General features: G+C 47.3%; 1 protein-coding gene across 1 annotated transcript in view; it reads right to left on the reverse strand.

Moving 5' to 3' along the window:
• The window catches only part of LOC122563015 (protein FAM72A), a 33,931-nt gene extending 21,421 nt beyond the window's left edge, over window positions 1-12,510 (reverse strand). Inside the window, exons 1-2 of the mRNA XM_043716320.2 lie at window positions 11,671-12,510; window positions 3,603-3,680 (exon numbers count right to left, since the gene is read on the reverse strand). Coding sequence (XP_043572255.1) covers window positions 3,603-3,680; window positions 11,671-11,816 — 224 coding nt within the window. The 5' untranslated portion in view covers window positions 11,817-12,510. The remainder of the gene's footprint in view (window positions 1-3,602; window positions 3,681-11,670) is intronic.
• Between the last annotated feature and the right edge of the window lie 4,452 nt (window positions 12,511-16,962).

The following is a 16,962-nucleotide window of genomic DNA, read 5'->3' on the forward strand; positions in this document are numbered from 1 at the left end:
TATCCCAGGCTACTCCGGGAAGTGAGAAAGGAGGTTGCTAAGCCGCTGGCGAGGATATTTACATCCTCACTCTCCACGGGAGTCGTACCGGAGGATTGGAAGGAGGCGAATGTTGTTCCTCTTTTCAAGAAGGGTAATAGGGAAATCCCTGGCAATTACAGACCAGTCAGTCTTACTGGCGGCACGGTGGCACAGTGGTTAGCACTGCTGCCTCGCAGCGCCAGAGACCCGGGTTCAATTCCCGACTCAGGCGACTGACTGTGTGGAGTTTGCACGTTCTCCCCGTGTCTGTGTGGGTTTCCTCCGGGTGCTCCGGTTTCCTCCCACAGTCCAAAGATGTGCAGGTTAGGTGAATTGGCCATGCTAAATTGCCCGTAGTGTTAGGTAAGGGGTAAATGTAGGGGTATGGGTGGGTTTCGCTTCGGTGGGTCGGTGTGGACTTGTTGGGCCGAAGGGCCTGTTTCCACACTGTAATCTAATCTAATCTAATCTAATCTAATCTAATCTTACGTCTGTGGTCAGCAAAGTTTTGGAAACAATTCTGAGGGATGGGATTTATGATTATTTGGCAAAGCATTGTGTGATTAAAGGCAGTCAGCATGGCTTTGTGAGGCTCAGGTCATGTCTCACAAATCTTATTGAGTTCTTTGAGTAGGTGTCAAGACAGATCGACAACAGTCGAGCAGCGGATGTGGTGCATATAGATTTCAGCAAGGCATTTGATAAGGTTCCCCATTGTAGGCTCATTCATAAAGTCAGGAAGTATGGGATAGAGGGAGATTTGGACATCTGACAGAAAGCAGAGAGTGTTTGTAGATGGAAAGTATTCTGCCTGGAGGACAGTGGTGAGTGGGGTCCCGCAGGACTCTGTTCTTGGGCCTTTGCTCTTTGTAGTTTTTATAAATGACTTGGATGAGAAGGTTAAGGGGGTGGGTTAGTAAATTTGCAGATGACACAAAGGTTGGACGTGTCGTCGATAGTATAGAGGGCTACTGCAGGCTGCAGTGCGACATAGACAGAATGTAGAGCTGGGCTGAGAAATTCCCTCAGAATTGTTTCCAAAACTTTGCTGACCACAGACGTAAGACTGACTGGTCTGTAATTGCCAGCAATTTCCCTATTACCCTTCTTGAAAAGAGGAATAACATTCGCCTCCTTCCAATCCTCCGGTATGACTCCCGTGGAGAGTGAGGAGGCAAATATCCTCGCCAGTGGCTTAGCAGATGGAGTTCAACCTGGGTAAATGCGAAGTGATACATTTTGGAAGGTCAAAATCAAATGCTGAATATAGGATGAAAGACAGGATTCTTGGCAGTGTGGAGGAACTTGGGTGTGCAAGTACATAGATCCCTCAAAGTTGCCACCCAAATGGATAGGGTTGTTAAGGAAGCAAATGGTGTTTTGGCTTTCATCAACAGGGGGATAAAGTTTAAGAGCCATGAGGTTTTGCTGCAGCTCTACAGGTCCCTGGTGAGGCCACACTTGGAATATTGTGTCCAGTTCTGGTCACCCTACTATAGGAAAGATACAGAGGCTTTGGAGAGGGTGCAAAGAAGGTTTACCAGGATGCTGCCTGAACTGGAGGGCTTGCCTTATGAAGAAAGGTTGAATAAGCTCGGACTTTTCTCTATGGAGAGAAGGAGGGAGAGAAGGAGGAGACCAGATCCAGGTGTACAAAATAATGAGGGGAATAGATAGAGTCAATAGCCAGAGACTTTTCCCCAGGGCAGGATTGACTGGTACGAGAAGTCATAGTTTGAAGATATTAGGAGGAAGGTATAAAGGAGATGTCAGAGGTAGGTTCTTTACACAGAGAGTTATGAATGTACAGAATGAGCTACCAGTGGTGGTGGTGAAGCAGAATCATTAGGGACATTTAAGCGACTGTTGGACGTGCACATGGATAGCAGTGAGTTGAGGGATACGTAGGTTGTTACTATATTATAAGCATGCAGGCACAGCAGGCAGTGAAGCAAGCTAATGGCAGGCTGGCCTTCATAACAAGAGGAATTGAGTATAGAAGCAAAGAGGCCCTTCTGCAGCTGTACAGGGCCCTGGTGAGACTGCACCTGGAATATTGTGGTCTCCAAATTTGAGGAAGGACATTCTGGCTATTGAGGGAGTGCAGCGTTGGTTCACGAGGTCAATTCCCGGAATGGTGGGACTATCTTACGCTGAAAGATTGGAGTGACTGGGCTTGTATACACTTGAGTTTAGAAAGCTGAGAGGGGATCTGATTGAGACGTATGAGGTTATTAAAGGATTGGACACTCTGGAGGCAGGAAGCAGGTTTCCGCTGATGGGCAAGTCCAGAACGCTGTTTAAAAATAAGGGGTAGGCCACTTAGAACAGAGTTGAGGAGAAACCTCTTCACCCAGAGAGTGGTGGGTGTATGGAATGCTCTCCCCCAGAAGGCTGTGGAGGCCAAGTCTCTGGATACTTTCAAGAAAGAGTTGGATAGAGCTCTTAGGGATAGTGGGATCAAGGGTTATGGGGATAAGACAGGAACAGGATACTGATTGTGGATGATCAACCATGATCATAATGAATGGTAGTGCTGGCTCGAAGGGCAGAATGGCCTACTCCTGCACTCCTGGTCTATATTTTACATTAGGATTAAATCTCGGCACAACATCGTGGGTCAAAGGGCCTGTTCTATGCTGTACTTTTCTATGTTCTATGGTTAGCACACCATTTGAAATTCTACAGATTCTTTAGTGCTCGCCTAAGCAGCAGACAAGAATTTGTTGAATATCTTTTTTGAAAAATGGCAATTCCACCAGGGTACGCTCCCTCACTGCACTGCAACAGATCAAAACAATATGATCAAATCTATGGTGAGATTTGAATGCTCAATATTTTGACAGAGTGCAAAATGACACCTAAAAGACATTAAAGAAAATGGATCATGTTAGGGAATATGGATTGTTTTTTGCTGGATTAACATGAGTAGATAAGGAATGTAGACAAATGGACGAATAAATCAGCCATGATCTAACTAAATGGTGCAACACGTTTCAGGGGTTAAATGGTTTTTGTTTGCCTCTGTAGTGGAATTCTATCTCAGCAGCAGGATCTGCTAGCTAACTCATTCTGGAACTCAAGGATACAAAATGACAAGTAGGGTCTGGAAATGCCAAGGCTAGGAGGGTAGGTATCGGCAAGGATACAGTGGATCTCGCTAAAGGCAGGAGTAGCCAGTGATGGTGACTGCCCAAATATGTCCACAAGGAAGCTCCCTCTGCACCCCTCATCACGACCCCAGGGTTCAGCAAGCAGTGTCTCTATGTAGAGGTACCCCCGCCACCCCCACCCCCACCCCATGAAAGTCAGTGGAAGAGGAAAGAAACCCTAAATTGGGTATTTAAGTGATTCAAATAGGTTTCAGGTGGCAGTACATCTGCTATTTTTACCACTGCTGGCAAAATGGCACAGAAGTGGGAATACACTACCAGCTGCTGCCTTCCCACTTCTCAGTCCTACAGAAGAGTTACTATTGCTGTAGGTTAGTTGTTCTTAACATGAGTCAAGCAGAATTTTGGCATTCATTCTTCTATGGCCATTCACTTACAACTTCTAATTAGAGATGAGAACACACTTACCATTTTAAACATGCAATGTCTTTTATTTTACATTTGCAGCTTTCTGTGAGGTAACAATTTCCAACAAAGTCCACAGCCCTGTAATTTAGAACAAGTCAGTGTGAAAGAATAGTTGCAACTTTCATCACTCAGCAGCATGATCCCCACAACAATAATTGGCCCAATCAAGAGGGTGATCAGCATAATACAGAAACCAAAGCAATGCACCACCATCTGGTATTTAATTTTTCCCTTTCGGTAATCGCTGGAGGGCAATTTGGGTGCCTTTATTGTTTCTTCTTTAGAATTTAAGCCCTAACTACCTTTAACTGTCCTCCCTAAAACATGTTAGACATGTTTCATCAACCTGTTCAGACATGTTATGACGACTCTGGAGCAGGTGGGACTTGACCCCCAGGCTTTCTGGCTCAAAAGTAGCGATGCTACCACAAGAGCCCACAGGTGTCTTTACTGACTTAGTGTGTAGGGTTCTTGTTTCTGACTGCCATCAGCATCCTTTTCTGTGGTTTTTAATAGTGTGACATTTGATCTGCATAGGATTGGCTTCAGCTGCATTAACTTCTTCAAATTACCCATATAAAGGTAAGTAATTTGGAGAGATGCCAGATGGCTACAATTGCGACGTGAAGCATACCTGGGTGAGGAGCAAGAAAATTGCAGATCATTTGCATTTTGGTGATAGTACAAACCTCAACATGGACGTTTTGGGTCTGCAGAGACACTGTACTTTGCTGACAGGCAAATTGTGATCAGGGCCTTCAAATCAAGACCACAATCTGATGTTATATGTTATGGAAGGGGGTGAAATGGGTTTGGATTACTTATTACTTTGGTGAGTCCCTTAGCATGCAACTCTCATACCTATTATGCTATTCCAGTCATTTGCTTTGTGTCCAGCACCACCTTTTTTTTGTAATTATCTCTTTGCCTCATTTAACCAGATTATACTACCGCACTTAGGTGGTAGTGTGGGGGTTTAAAAAAAAATACAAAAGAAAAAGAAAAAAAAAGAAAAAAGAAGAAAAGAAAAAAAAATTTAACCAGATTATAGATCATCCCTTCACTTATTATTCAGCTGTTGTCACTTTACTCATACCATCTGACACTCTTGATCACTTGCAGAGACTTATTTGGCTTGTCAATACTCCATCCACACCATTTGTATGATCTTTTGATCTCTCTGCCTATAAATTATGTGCCTGTATACTTCTCTCTCACTTCAGCTGATGAAGGGACAACGCTTCAAAAGCTTGTGATTTCAAATAAATCCATTGGAGTATAACCTGGTGTCATCTGACTTCTGACCTTGTCCACCCCGGTTCAACCCCAGCACCTCCACATCATTATTTGCACCTTGCCTGGAACATAGACTATGCTGTAGTTATTTTCAACCCAAGCCTGCATCGTTGTGTGCATTGAAGGCATTTCAGAATTCCTTTCAATTCCATTACCAAAGGTTTCTGTTGCACCTCAACCAGGAATTTCAGTCCCATGAGGTATTTTCCAAGTTTTTCACAATGTCCTGTCACAGCTGATGCTTCCTTCTCCACAGTTGCATACCACAGTTAATTTGCTGTCAATGCTCTCAAAATAAAATAGACCCATTTTCTTGTTCCTTTGGCTTGTACTTGGATAAGGTCTTGTTCCTAGTCCTGTGGATGATACATCTGCAGCTATTGTCATGAATAAAGCCAGACTAACAGGCTAAAACATCAATCTTCTCAAAAGTTGCAGTTCCTGACTCCAATTTCTTCAAATCTACTCATGGGCTGCATAAGATGGAATAAACTTTCCCAGTTTATTAAAGGTTGTATACAAATGAAGTTGTGAAATTCAGGAGGATCAGAAACTCTGCATGGTAATGAAATGAGCAAGGTCATGTGCATTAATATCACTCACCTGGGCATATACAATGCTCACGACTAGGCTCCATATTAACTCAAATACTTTTTTTTTAAACAAAGGGTTACCTATATTGACGTAAAACAGCACATCATCGATGCTAATCATGCTAATTATAGGATCTCCTGTCATTCTTATCTCTCAGGTTTGGAGGTGGAGAGATAGGAATAAATATCAGAATTGGTACACATAGTACAGGTCATTCTGCTATAACGTGATAGGTGTGTTCCTCTGCAACCTTGCGCTATAGAAAGTCATGCTGGAGAAGATTGCTATACCTATTCAGTAGAAAGTTTGCATTATCCAAACAATGTCTAGAATTCAATGATCGCGTTATAGTCAATTTGCACTGACAAGACGCGTGTTATAGCAAAACGACTTGCAAATAGTTTCCATGCAATTGAAATATATTATAAAATCAAGGAAGACACAGAAACAAGCAAAATAGACAGACTGAGTAACTGCCCCACTGATAATAATCTGTGGTGACTTAGAGGAAAGCAGACCTGACTAAGACCAAGCAAACAGTTAGATTTAGTTCTGATTTAACTTTAAATGAATCTATCTCCCTCAAAAAAAATCAGGAAGCACGATATTTTATGTGAATAGGAAATTCCACAGGAAATTGTTGATTACATGTATTCTGTTTGTTTATAGGATTCCCTTCAAAATTGGAATGATCACAATGTATCAGACAATATTTTGGTCCCAATAGAACACCCATGGGATCTCCGATATCAGGGTTCTTAGCGGGAAATTGCGGTCCTTGAAGAAGGAGGCCTATTTCCGCAATTTCCCGCCAGACGTAGTCGACGATGCCCTCCACCGCATCTCTTCCACTTCCCGCTTCTCTGACCTTGAGCCCCGTCCCTCCAACCGCCACCAGGACAGAACCCCACTGGTCCTCACCTATCACCCCACCAACCTCCATGTACAACGTATCATCCGCCTTCATTTCCGCCACCTCCAAACGGACCCCACCACCAGGGATATATTTCCCTCCCCTCCCCTATCAGCGTTCCGAAAAGACCACTCTCTCTGTGACTCCCTCGTCAGGTCCACACCCCCCACCAACCCAACCTCCACTCCTGGCACCTTCCCCTGCAACCGCAAGAAATGCAAAACTTCGCCCACACCTCCCCACTTACTTCCCTCCAAGGCCCCAAGGGGCACTTCCATATCCGCCACAAATTCACCTACACCTCCACACACATCATCTATTGCATCCGCTGCACCCGATGTGGCCTCCTCTATATTGGGGAGACAGGCTGCCTACTTGCGGAACGTTTCAGAGAACACCTCTGGGACACCCGGACCGACCAACCAACCCAACCACCCCGTGGCTCAACACTTCAACTCCCCCTCCCACTCCACCAAGGACATGCAGGTCCTTGGACTCCTCCATCGCCAGACCATGGCAACACGACCGTTGTAGGAAGAGCACCTCATCTTCTGCCTGGGAACCCTCCAACCACAAGGGATGAACTCAGATTTCTCCAGTTTCCTCATTTCCCCTCCCCCCACCTTGTCTCAGTCAAATCCCTCGAACTCAGCACCGCCTTCCTAACCTGCAATCTTCTTCCTGACCTCTCTGCCCCCACCCCACTCCGGCCTATCACCCTCACCTTGACCTCCCTCCACCTATCGCAATTCCAACGCCCCTCCCCCAAGTCCCTCCTCCCTACCTTTTATCTTAGCTTGCTGGACACACTTTCCTCATTCCTGAAGAAGGGCTTATGCCCAAAACGTTGATTCTCCTGTTCCTTGGATGCTGCCTGACCTGCTGCACTTTTCCAGCAACACATTTTCAGCTCTGATCTCTAGCATCTGCAGTCCTCACTTTCTCCTACAGAAGGAATCATCCCAACACCCACAAACGAAGCTGCATTAGAACATTATTTCAACGAGCCACCATACACTGCAGCGCAGAGGAACTACACAGCGCAGAGAAAAATCACCTACAGTGTATTTAAAAAGAACGGATACCCAATGGACACAATCCATCGATTTCTCAGCAACAAACCCAAACAAAAAGACAAAACATGCCCAGAAACCCTCGCCACTCTCCCCCCCCCACATCAAAGACATCTTGGAAATGACTGCCAGATTACTCAGACCCCTTGGCATCATGGCAGCCCACAAACCCACCAACACAATAATGAACTTGAAAGACCCGATACAGACAACAAGCAAAACTAATGTCATTTACAAAATGACTCAAAGCACTCCGCTTCTTCCTTTCCCGCCGTACTCAAAGCACTCCGCTTCTTCCTTTCCCGCCGTACTCAAAGCACTCCGCTTCTTCCTTTCCCGCCGTACTCAAAGCACTCCGCTTCTTCCTTTCCCGCCGTACTCAAAGCACTCCGCTTCTTCCTTTCCCGCCGTACCACCCAGTACCCTTCCACCGACACCCTCCTTCGACTGACCGAACTGGTCCTCACCCTGAACAACTTTTCTTTCCAATCCTCCCACTTTCTCCAAACAAAAGGAGTAGCCATGGGCACCCGCATGGGCCCCAGCTATGCCTGCCTCTTCGTAGGGTATGTGGAACAATCCATCTTCCGCAACTACACTGGCCCCACCCCCCATCTTTTTCTTCGCTACATTGATGACTGTATCGGCGCTACCTCGTGCTCCCACGAGGAGGTTGAACAGTTCATCCACTACACCAACACCTTCCACCCCGACCTCAAATTCACCTGGACAGTCTCGGACTCCTCCCTCCCCTTCCTAGACCTTTCTGTTTCTATCTCAGGCGACCGAATCAACACGGACATCTACTACAAACCTACCGACTCCCACAGCTACCTGGACTACACCTCCTCCCATCCTGCCCCCTGTAAAAACGCCATCCCATTCTCCCAATTCCTTCGTCTCCGCCGCATCTGCTCCCAGGAGGACCAGTTCAAAATACGTACAACACAGATGGCCTCCTTCTTCAAGGACCGCAATTTCCCCCCCGACGTGGTCGACGGTGCCCTCCACCGCATCTCCTCCACTTCCCGCTCCTCCGCCCTTGAGCCCCGCCCCTCCAACCGCCACCAGGACAGAACCCCACTGGTCCTCACCTACCACCCCACCAATCTCCATGTACAGCGCATCATCCGCCGTCACTTCCGCCACCTCCAAACAGACCCCAGCACCAAGGATATATTTCCCTCCCCTCCCCTATCAGCTTTCCGTAGAGACCACTCCTTCCGCGACTCCCTTGTCAGATCCACACCCCCCACCGACCCAACCACCACTCCCGGCACCTTCCCTTGCAACCGCAGGAGGTGCAACACTTGCGCCCACACCTCCCCCCTCACTTCTCTCCAAGGCCCCAAGGGAAACTTCCATATCCGCCACAGATTCACCTGCACCTCCACCCACATCATCTACTGCATCCGCTGCAGCCGGTGTGGCCTCCTCTATATTGGGGAAACAGGCCGCCTACTTGCGGAGCGATTCAGGGAGCACCTCTGGGCCACCCGGACGAACCAACCCAACCAACCTGTGGCACAGCATTTCAACTCCCCCTCCCACTCCACCGAGGATATGCAGGTCATTGGACTCATCCACCGCCAAACCACAACAACCCGACGGTCGGAGGAGGAGCGTCTTATCTTCCGACTGGGAACCCTCCAACCGCAGGGGATGAACTTGGACTTCACCAGTTTCTTCATCCCCCCTCCCCCCACCTTGTCTCAGCCGGATCCTTCCAGCCCGGCACCGCCTTCCTGACCTGCAGTCTTCTTCTTGACCTCTCCGCCTCCACCCTACTCCGACCTATCACCCTCACCTTGACCTCTTTCCACCTATCACATTTCCAACTCCCCTCCTCCAAGTCCCTCCTCCCTACCTTTTATCTTCTCCTGCTGAACACTCTCTGCTCATTCCTGAAGAAGGGCCTGTGCCCGAAACGTCGAATCTCCTGTTCCCTTGATGCTGCCTGACCTGCTGTGCTGTTCCAGCAATAAAGTTTCAACTCATTTACAAAATACCTTTCAAGAACTGTACCAAATACTACATTGGACAAACAGGCAGAAAACTAGCCAGGATACATGAACATCAACAAGGCACAAAAAGACATGACCCACTCTCACTAATATCCTTACACACAGATAAGGAAGGACACCACTTCGACTGGGACAACACATCCATTCTAGGACAGAGACACACACAAGAATTCTGAGAAGAATGGGATTCCAACCGGAACTAAACAAACACATTGACTTGGATCCCATTTACCACCCCAAGAAAAAGAACAGGAAACTATGTCATTTCCTGTGGTGATGTCATTGACCCAAGGAACCCTAAACACACATAGAAAGCAGGCCATGCCACCAGTGCTTCATCCGGAGGCTCACTGATGATGTTACCTAGCATGGTGAGGAAACATCTGAAAAGAAACCTTCCAGCTCAGTGAGCAAACCTACAGCCAGAACCTCAATCTGAGCTACAAATCTTAAAACTCATTGAATGAGATTGCTAGCACATTACTCAGCTGGTAGGTGACATGCAACAGGAATCACAACTGAAACAAATTCCTTCCCACATACACATTTTCCAGTAGATATTTGACAGAATACCCATCAGAAAACAGAATCTTGATAGATAGCTTCCACTCTAATCTGTGGGTGCCGAGAGTGATATTAACCAGGCAACTTAGTAAGTCGGTTTTGTGTAATGTTGCTCCCAGTTTAGAAGAAACAGTCATCTCCAAGCCATTAAATGCATCATCCATAAGTTTCTAAAGCAGTTCTGATCAAGCTGGTTAGCAGAAAATAATTTGAAAGGCTTAGATTTATATAGTACCTTTCATGACCTGAGGACATTATCAAAGTTCTTTACAACCAATGAAATAATATTTAAACGTGGTCAATGTTAAAATGTAGGTAATGCGGCACCTATTGGTATACTACAAACTTCCACAAACAGTGTTGTGATAATGTCTGGATAATGGTTTGAGGAATGATCATTGGCCAGGATACTTGGGAGAACTCTACACTTCCAATAGTGAAACAAGATATTTCATAGCAAACAGCAGATGAAGTTTTGATTTGACATCTTGTCCAAAAAAACAGAAGTGCTCCTGGCAGTGCATCACTCCCTCACTGAGTGCCAACCTAGAGTTTTGTTCCATTTCTGGAGTGAAACTTAAATCCACAACCTTCTGACTCAAACAGGTAGCTGTTGTTCCCACAGCTGATCCAGTTCCATTATTTTAAATGCACCATTCCATAATATTTCCAGTATATAAACAGGGCATTTAATTCAGCTTAGTCTATGCCAGTGTTATTGGACAGCAGCCTCTCACCCCATCAGCCCATCCTCCTCTCCCCCTTACTCCCTCATGTTTAGAGTCATAGGGCTGCACAGCACAGAAACAGAGCCTGCAGTCCAACTCAGCAATGTCAAACAGATATCCCAAATTAATCTAGTCCTATTTGCCAGCATTTGACCCATATCCCTCTAAACCATTCCTATTCATATAGCCATTAAGATGTCTTTTAAATGTTGTAATTGTAATCACCTCCATGACTTCCTCTGGCAACTCATTTCATACATTCACCATCCTCTGTGAGAAACAGAATCCTTAGATTCCTTTTAAATCTTTCCCTTCTTACATTAAACCTATGGCCTCTAGTTTTGGGCTCCCGCATCCCAGGGAAAAGGCCTTGATTATTTTACTCTATTCATGCCTCTCATGATTTTATAAACCTCTATAACGTGACCCCCTTAACCTGCAATGCTCCAGGGAAAATAGCCCCAGCCTCTCGCTATAGGTGCAACCCTTGCAACATATTTGGAACTTTTCTCTGAACCTTTTCAAGTTTCACAACATCTTTCTTTAAGCAGGGAGACCAGAAGTCAATGTCCTTTACAGCTGCAAACTCCTATTCTCAATGCACTGACCAAAAGGCAAGCGTACCAACCGCCTTCCTCACTACCCGCAACTCCACTTTCAAGTAAATATGAACCTGCACTCCAAGGTCTTTGTTCGGCAACACTCCCCAGGACTTTACTGTTAAGTTATCCAGATTTCCCCTTCAAGGAAGTCGATACCCAGCTCAATGACTCTCGGAGCTCCACATACTCACCCTTCTCCACTAAAATGCAGGCAGTTGGAATCCTGTAAGAAAATAACAGGCAGAGCTGGGCGATATGACATCCTGCTCCTTACCTTGTGGGAGGGATGTCAGTGGAATAAAGCTCCACGTCTGTGTCAGCAAGGAGCACTGCCTTCATACCCCGGGCACACAGCATATTGTCACAGAACTTGCAACACAGCAAATTCACCAGCTTGTTCTTAAACGTCAGCGTCGACATCTCCGACTTCTCTCGATAACGACCGGATTTAAATTTCAAAAATGCACTTTCAAATGTGCGCCTTTGATCTGCAGCAGCGACAATCCAACCCGAGCACGGGCAGACTCCTCACGGCTGGTGGAGGTTCAATAAATGCAATCATTCACACTGTTTCTGGCCGCACAGGAATACAACTACTCTTGAAACACTCCGCTGTCGCTTGTAATTTGTTTTGTTTTACACACTTTACTTTCAATCTCAGTTCGCTATCATCAAACTTTCGCCGTGAATTAAATATTCAGAGAGTTAACTTTCATAACCCAGCTGTTGACTTGGTCTGTTCTGTAGCCTGCACTCACTGGCTGGTTATCTTTATAACTCCGGACAATAATGCATGTTTAACCAATCTCCCCTGCCCTGGTTAACCGGGTGTCCCTGGATCTCTCTAGTAACAGCTGTTCTGTGTTCACAGTGCCACTGTCCAACACTCAGAGCCTGCCTCCCTTCACTCTCTGCATCTCTCTAACATTCAACTCCCTCAGACTACCTCCAAATCCCTCAGAGTACACGGACTAGTCCCTCAGTATACACTGACTGCTCTTCAATCTCTCAGTTTACACCAACTGACTCCTCTAACCCCTCATATACACTGCCAGATGCACACTGACTTCTTTACCCTTGGTATACACTGCCAGATGTACACTGACTCCTATTCCCCTCTGTATACACTGCCTGGTGTACACTGACTCCTATTTCCCCCCGATATACACTGCCTGTTATTTCCCCCGAGTATACACTGCCTGGTGTACACTGACTCCTAGCACCCTCAATATACACTAACTGTCCCAGTCCCTCAGTATACACTGCCTGGTGTACACTGCCTGTCCCAGTCCCCCGAGTATACACTGTCTGGTGTACACTGACTCCTAGCACCCTCAATATACACTGTCCCAGTCCCTCAGTATACACTGCCTGGTGTACACTGCCTGTCCCAGTCCCTCAGTATACACTGCCTGTCCCAGTCCCTCAGTATACACTGCCTGGTGTACACTGCCTGTCCCAGTCCCTCAGTATACACTGCCTGGTGTACACTGCCTGTCCCAGTCCCCCAGTATACACTGCCTGGTGTACACTGCCTGTCCCAGTCCCCCAATGTACACTGCCTGTCCCAGTCCCTCAGTATACACTGCCTGGTGTACACTGCCTGTCCCAGTCCCTCAGTATACACTGCCTGTCCCAGTCCCTCAGTAAACACTGCCTGTCCCAGTCCCTCAGTAAACACTGCCTGGTGTACACTGCCTGTCCCAGTCCCTCAGTATACACTGCCTGGTGTACACTGCCTGTCCCAGTCCCTCAGTATACACTGCCTGGTGTACACTGCCTGTCCCAGTCCCTCAGTATACACTGCCTGGTGTACACTGCCTGTCCCAGTCCCTCAGTATACACTGCCTGGTGTACACTGCCTGTCCCAGTCCCTCAGTATACACTGCCTGGTGTACACTGCCTGTCCCAGTCCCTCAGTATACACTGCCTGTCCCAGTCCCTCAGTATACGCTGCCTGGTGTACACTGCCTGTCCCAGTCCCCCAGTATACGCTGCCTGGTGTACACTGCCTGTCCCAGTCCCCCAGTATACACTGCCTGGTGTACACTGCCTGTCCCAGTCCCTCAGTATACACTGCCTGTCCCAGTCCCTCAGTATACACTGCCTGGTGTACACTGCCTGTCCCAGTCCCTCAGTATACGCTGCCTGGTGTACACTGCCTGTCCCAGTCCCTCAGTGTACACTGCCTGGTGTACACTGCCTGTCCCAGTCCCTCAGTATATACTGCCTGTCCCAGTCCCCCAGTATACGCTGCCTGGTGTACACTGCCTGTCCCAGTCCCCCAGTATACACTGCCTGTCCCAGTCCCTCAGTATACACTGCCTGGTGTACACTGCCTGTCCCAGTCCCTCAGTATACGCTGCCTGGTGTACACTGCCTGTCCCAGTCCCTCAGTATACACTGCCTGGTGTACTATTCCCCTCAATGTACACTGAGTGTACAGTGTCCCCAGTATATGACTCTGGGACTCTCTGGCCAGTGCTCTTTGCCTCAGGCAGCGCTGTCTCTCCCTCTGGGCCCCGCCCCCTCCGGCTGACCGTTGGTTTCTGGAACGTTCGCCTACATTCAAATTCACACTCGCTCCCTATTGGCTGGTGAAGGCCGCGGCCCTGATTGGTTGGTGGTGATCCCTTTAAATACCGCGGTTCAGGGCGCCCTGTGTTTCAAAGCCCGAGCTCGGAGGGTCCGGCAGGGCCTGTGATTCAGGGCAGTCACAGTTAATGGCTCAGGTTCACTGAGCAGGTCTCAGAGCCGCGCCTGAAGCGTTAACTCTGTTTCTCTTCACAGATGCTGCCAGACTCGCTGAGCTTTTCCGGCAATTTCTGTTTTTTTTTTGTTTCTGATTTACAGCATCCGCAGTTCTTTCTGTTTTCAATTTAAATCCCGTCGGGTAATGGGCATGTTGCTGGAATCCCGGACAGATGGAGTGACTTTGTGAGAATTACAGCTTCAAATCAATAACTCTACAGCCACTAATAACGTTAAAATGTTGGAGCTTTTTAAACATATTATTTCACTTATTCTTAAAATCTGCAGCTCCATAGAAAATGTATTCTGTAGAAGGTTCACCAGACCCGAAACGTTAATTTTTATTTCTTTCCACAGATGCTGCCAAACCTGTTGAGGTTTTTCCAGCAATTTCTGTTGTATTTATTTAATTTCAGGAGATGTTGAATTAAAAGCGCACGCGCAAAACTCGGCACTGGCGTTTAATGCGCATGCTCTTCGGTGTCAGCAACGATCTGGACAGATTAAAGAGTGGGTTGGCTAGCTGCGCTGCCAATCAGCCGAATACTCCGTTCTGTATGGTTGCTAATACTGCCAGTCACATTGGGGTCCCGCCCACGCCGCCTCATTTGGACAGCAGGGGCATGGGGGTGTGTCTTCATCGCCAATTTCGTTGGGCGAGGAGACCGACGCACAACAAGAGCGGCGACTTGAGCTGCCCATTGGGCTCGTTTGCGCCTCCCTGCTGATTTATGGAACTGCAACTAGATTCATCAACCCCAGAATACACAATCTCCTTCAAAACTTCAGCATTGGAACATTAGATTAGATTAGATTAGATTAGATTAGATTACTCAGTGTGGAAACAGGCCCTTCGGCCCAACATGTCCACACTGAACTACCGAAGCGTAACCCACCCAGACCCATTCTCTTACATTTACCCCTGCACCTAACACTGGGCAATTTAAGAACTAGAAGCAGAAGTTGGCAATTCAACCCACCTCTAATCCACCATTCAATATAGTCTCACGACTCAGGCGACTGACTGACTGTGTGGAGTTTGCACATTCTCCCCATGTCTGCGTGGGTTTCGTCTGGGTGCTCCGGTTTCCTCCCACAATCCAAAAATGTGCAGGTTAGGTGAATTGGCCACGCTAAATTGCCCGTAGTGTTAGGGGCAGTGGTAAATGTAGGGGAATAGGTCTGGGTGGGTTGTGCTTCGGCGGGTCAGTGTGGACTTGTTGGGCCGAAGGGCCTGTTTCCACACTAAGTAATCTAATCTAATCGAAACACCTTCACTTTCTCCAGTCCCCATAAAGCTTGAGCCTCGTATTCTGCAATTTACTTATTACTGTGTTCTGAAGAAGGCTCACTGGACTTGAAACTTTGACTCTGCTTTCTCTTCACAGATGCTCTAAGGTCTGCTGAGTTTCCTCCACCAATTTTGCTTTTTTAGATTAGATTCGCTACAGTGTGGAAACAGGCCCTTCGACCCAACAAGTCCACACCGACCCTCTGAAGAGTAACCTACCCGGGCCCATTTCCCTCTGACTAATGCACCTTACACAATGGGAAATTTAGCATTGACAATTCACCTAACCAGAACAACTTTGGATTGTGGGAGGAAACGGAGCACCCGGAGGAAACCCACGCAGACACGGGGGAAACATGCAAACACCACACAGTCGCCCAAGGTTGGAATTGAACCCGGGTCCCTGGCGCTGTGAGGCTGCAGTGCTAGCTACCGAGCCACTGTGATTTGGATTTTATTTCCAATTAAAATCTGTCTCGTCCTTAAATTTACTTAATGTCCCAGCATCCATCATACTCGGATAGTGAATGCCACAGATGTATGAGAGAAGTTTTTTTTCTCATTGTTTTAAGTCTATTACCAGCAGGTTGACTGTGAAGCATACTATATAGAAGCATCTTACAGCATAAGGCTATCAGCCAGTACTAGGAGAAAGTGAGCACTGCAGATGTTGGAGATCAGAATGGAAAAGTGTGGCAGCATCCGAGGAGCATGAGAATTGACGTTTCAGACATAAGCCCTTCGTCAAGAATAGAGAGAGGAGGAAGGGGGCCACAGGGCTGACCATTTCAACTCCCCCTCCCACTCTGCCAAGGACATGCAAATCCTGGGCCTCCTCCACTGCCAAATCCAAGCCACCTGATGCCTAGAGGAAGAACACCTCATCTTACACCTTGGGACCCTCCAACCACACGATATCAACTTCACCAGTTTTCTCACCTCCCCTCCTCCCACACCCAGGCCTCCAACTCAGCACTACCCTCTTGAACTGTCTTACCTGTCCATCTTCCTTCCCACCTATTTACTGCACCCTCCCCTCTGCCCTAACACCATCACCCCCCCACCTCCATCTATCTATCGCCTGCCCAGCTACATTCCACCCAAGCCTCACCCCCACCCTCCCATTTATCTCTCAACCCCCATCCCCCTTCCCCACATTCCTGATGAAGGGCTTATGCCTGAAATGTAATTTCCCCTGCTCTTTGGATGATGCCTGACCTGCTGTGCTTTTCCAGCACCACATTTTTCAACTCCAGAGTTGAACAACGTAATCCTTGAAGATGGCAGAGTTCCATTTGAGATAAACCTCTTAACACCGCATAACTAAGGAATTGATCATTGACTTCAGAAAGAAAGGAGGAGAACGCACCCATCTACATCAGAGGAACTGAGAAGGTGGACAGGTTCCTTGAATAACCAACATTCTGTCCTGGACTTCCCATGTAGATACGGCAGTCAAGATGGCACCACAACATCTCTTCTTCCTCAGGCGGTTCAGGAAATTTGGCATGCCAATAAGGACCC

Source organism: Chiloscyllium plagiosum, unplaced genomic scaffold (assembly GCF_037043375.1).
Source record: "Chiloscyllium plagiosum isolate Xiang-an unplaced genomic scaffold, Cpla_swu_hap1 HiC_scaffold_26, whole genome shotgun sequence".
NCBI classification, from domain to species: domain Eukaryota; kingdom Metazoa; phylum Chordata; class Chondrichthyes; order Orectolobiformes; family Hemiscylliidae; genus Chiloscyllium; species Chiloscyllium plagiosum.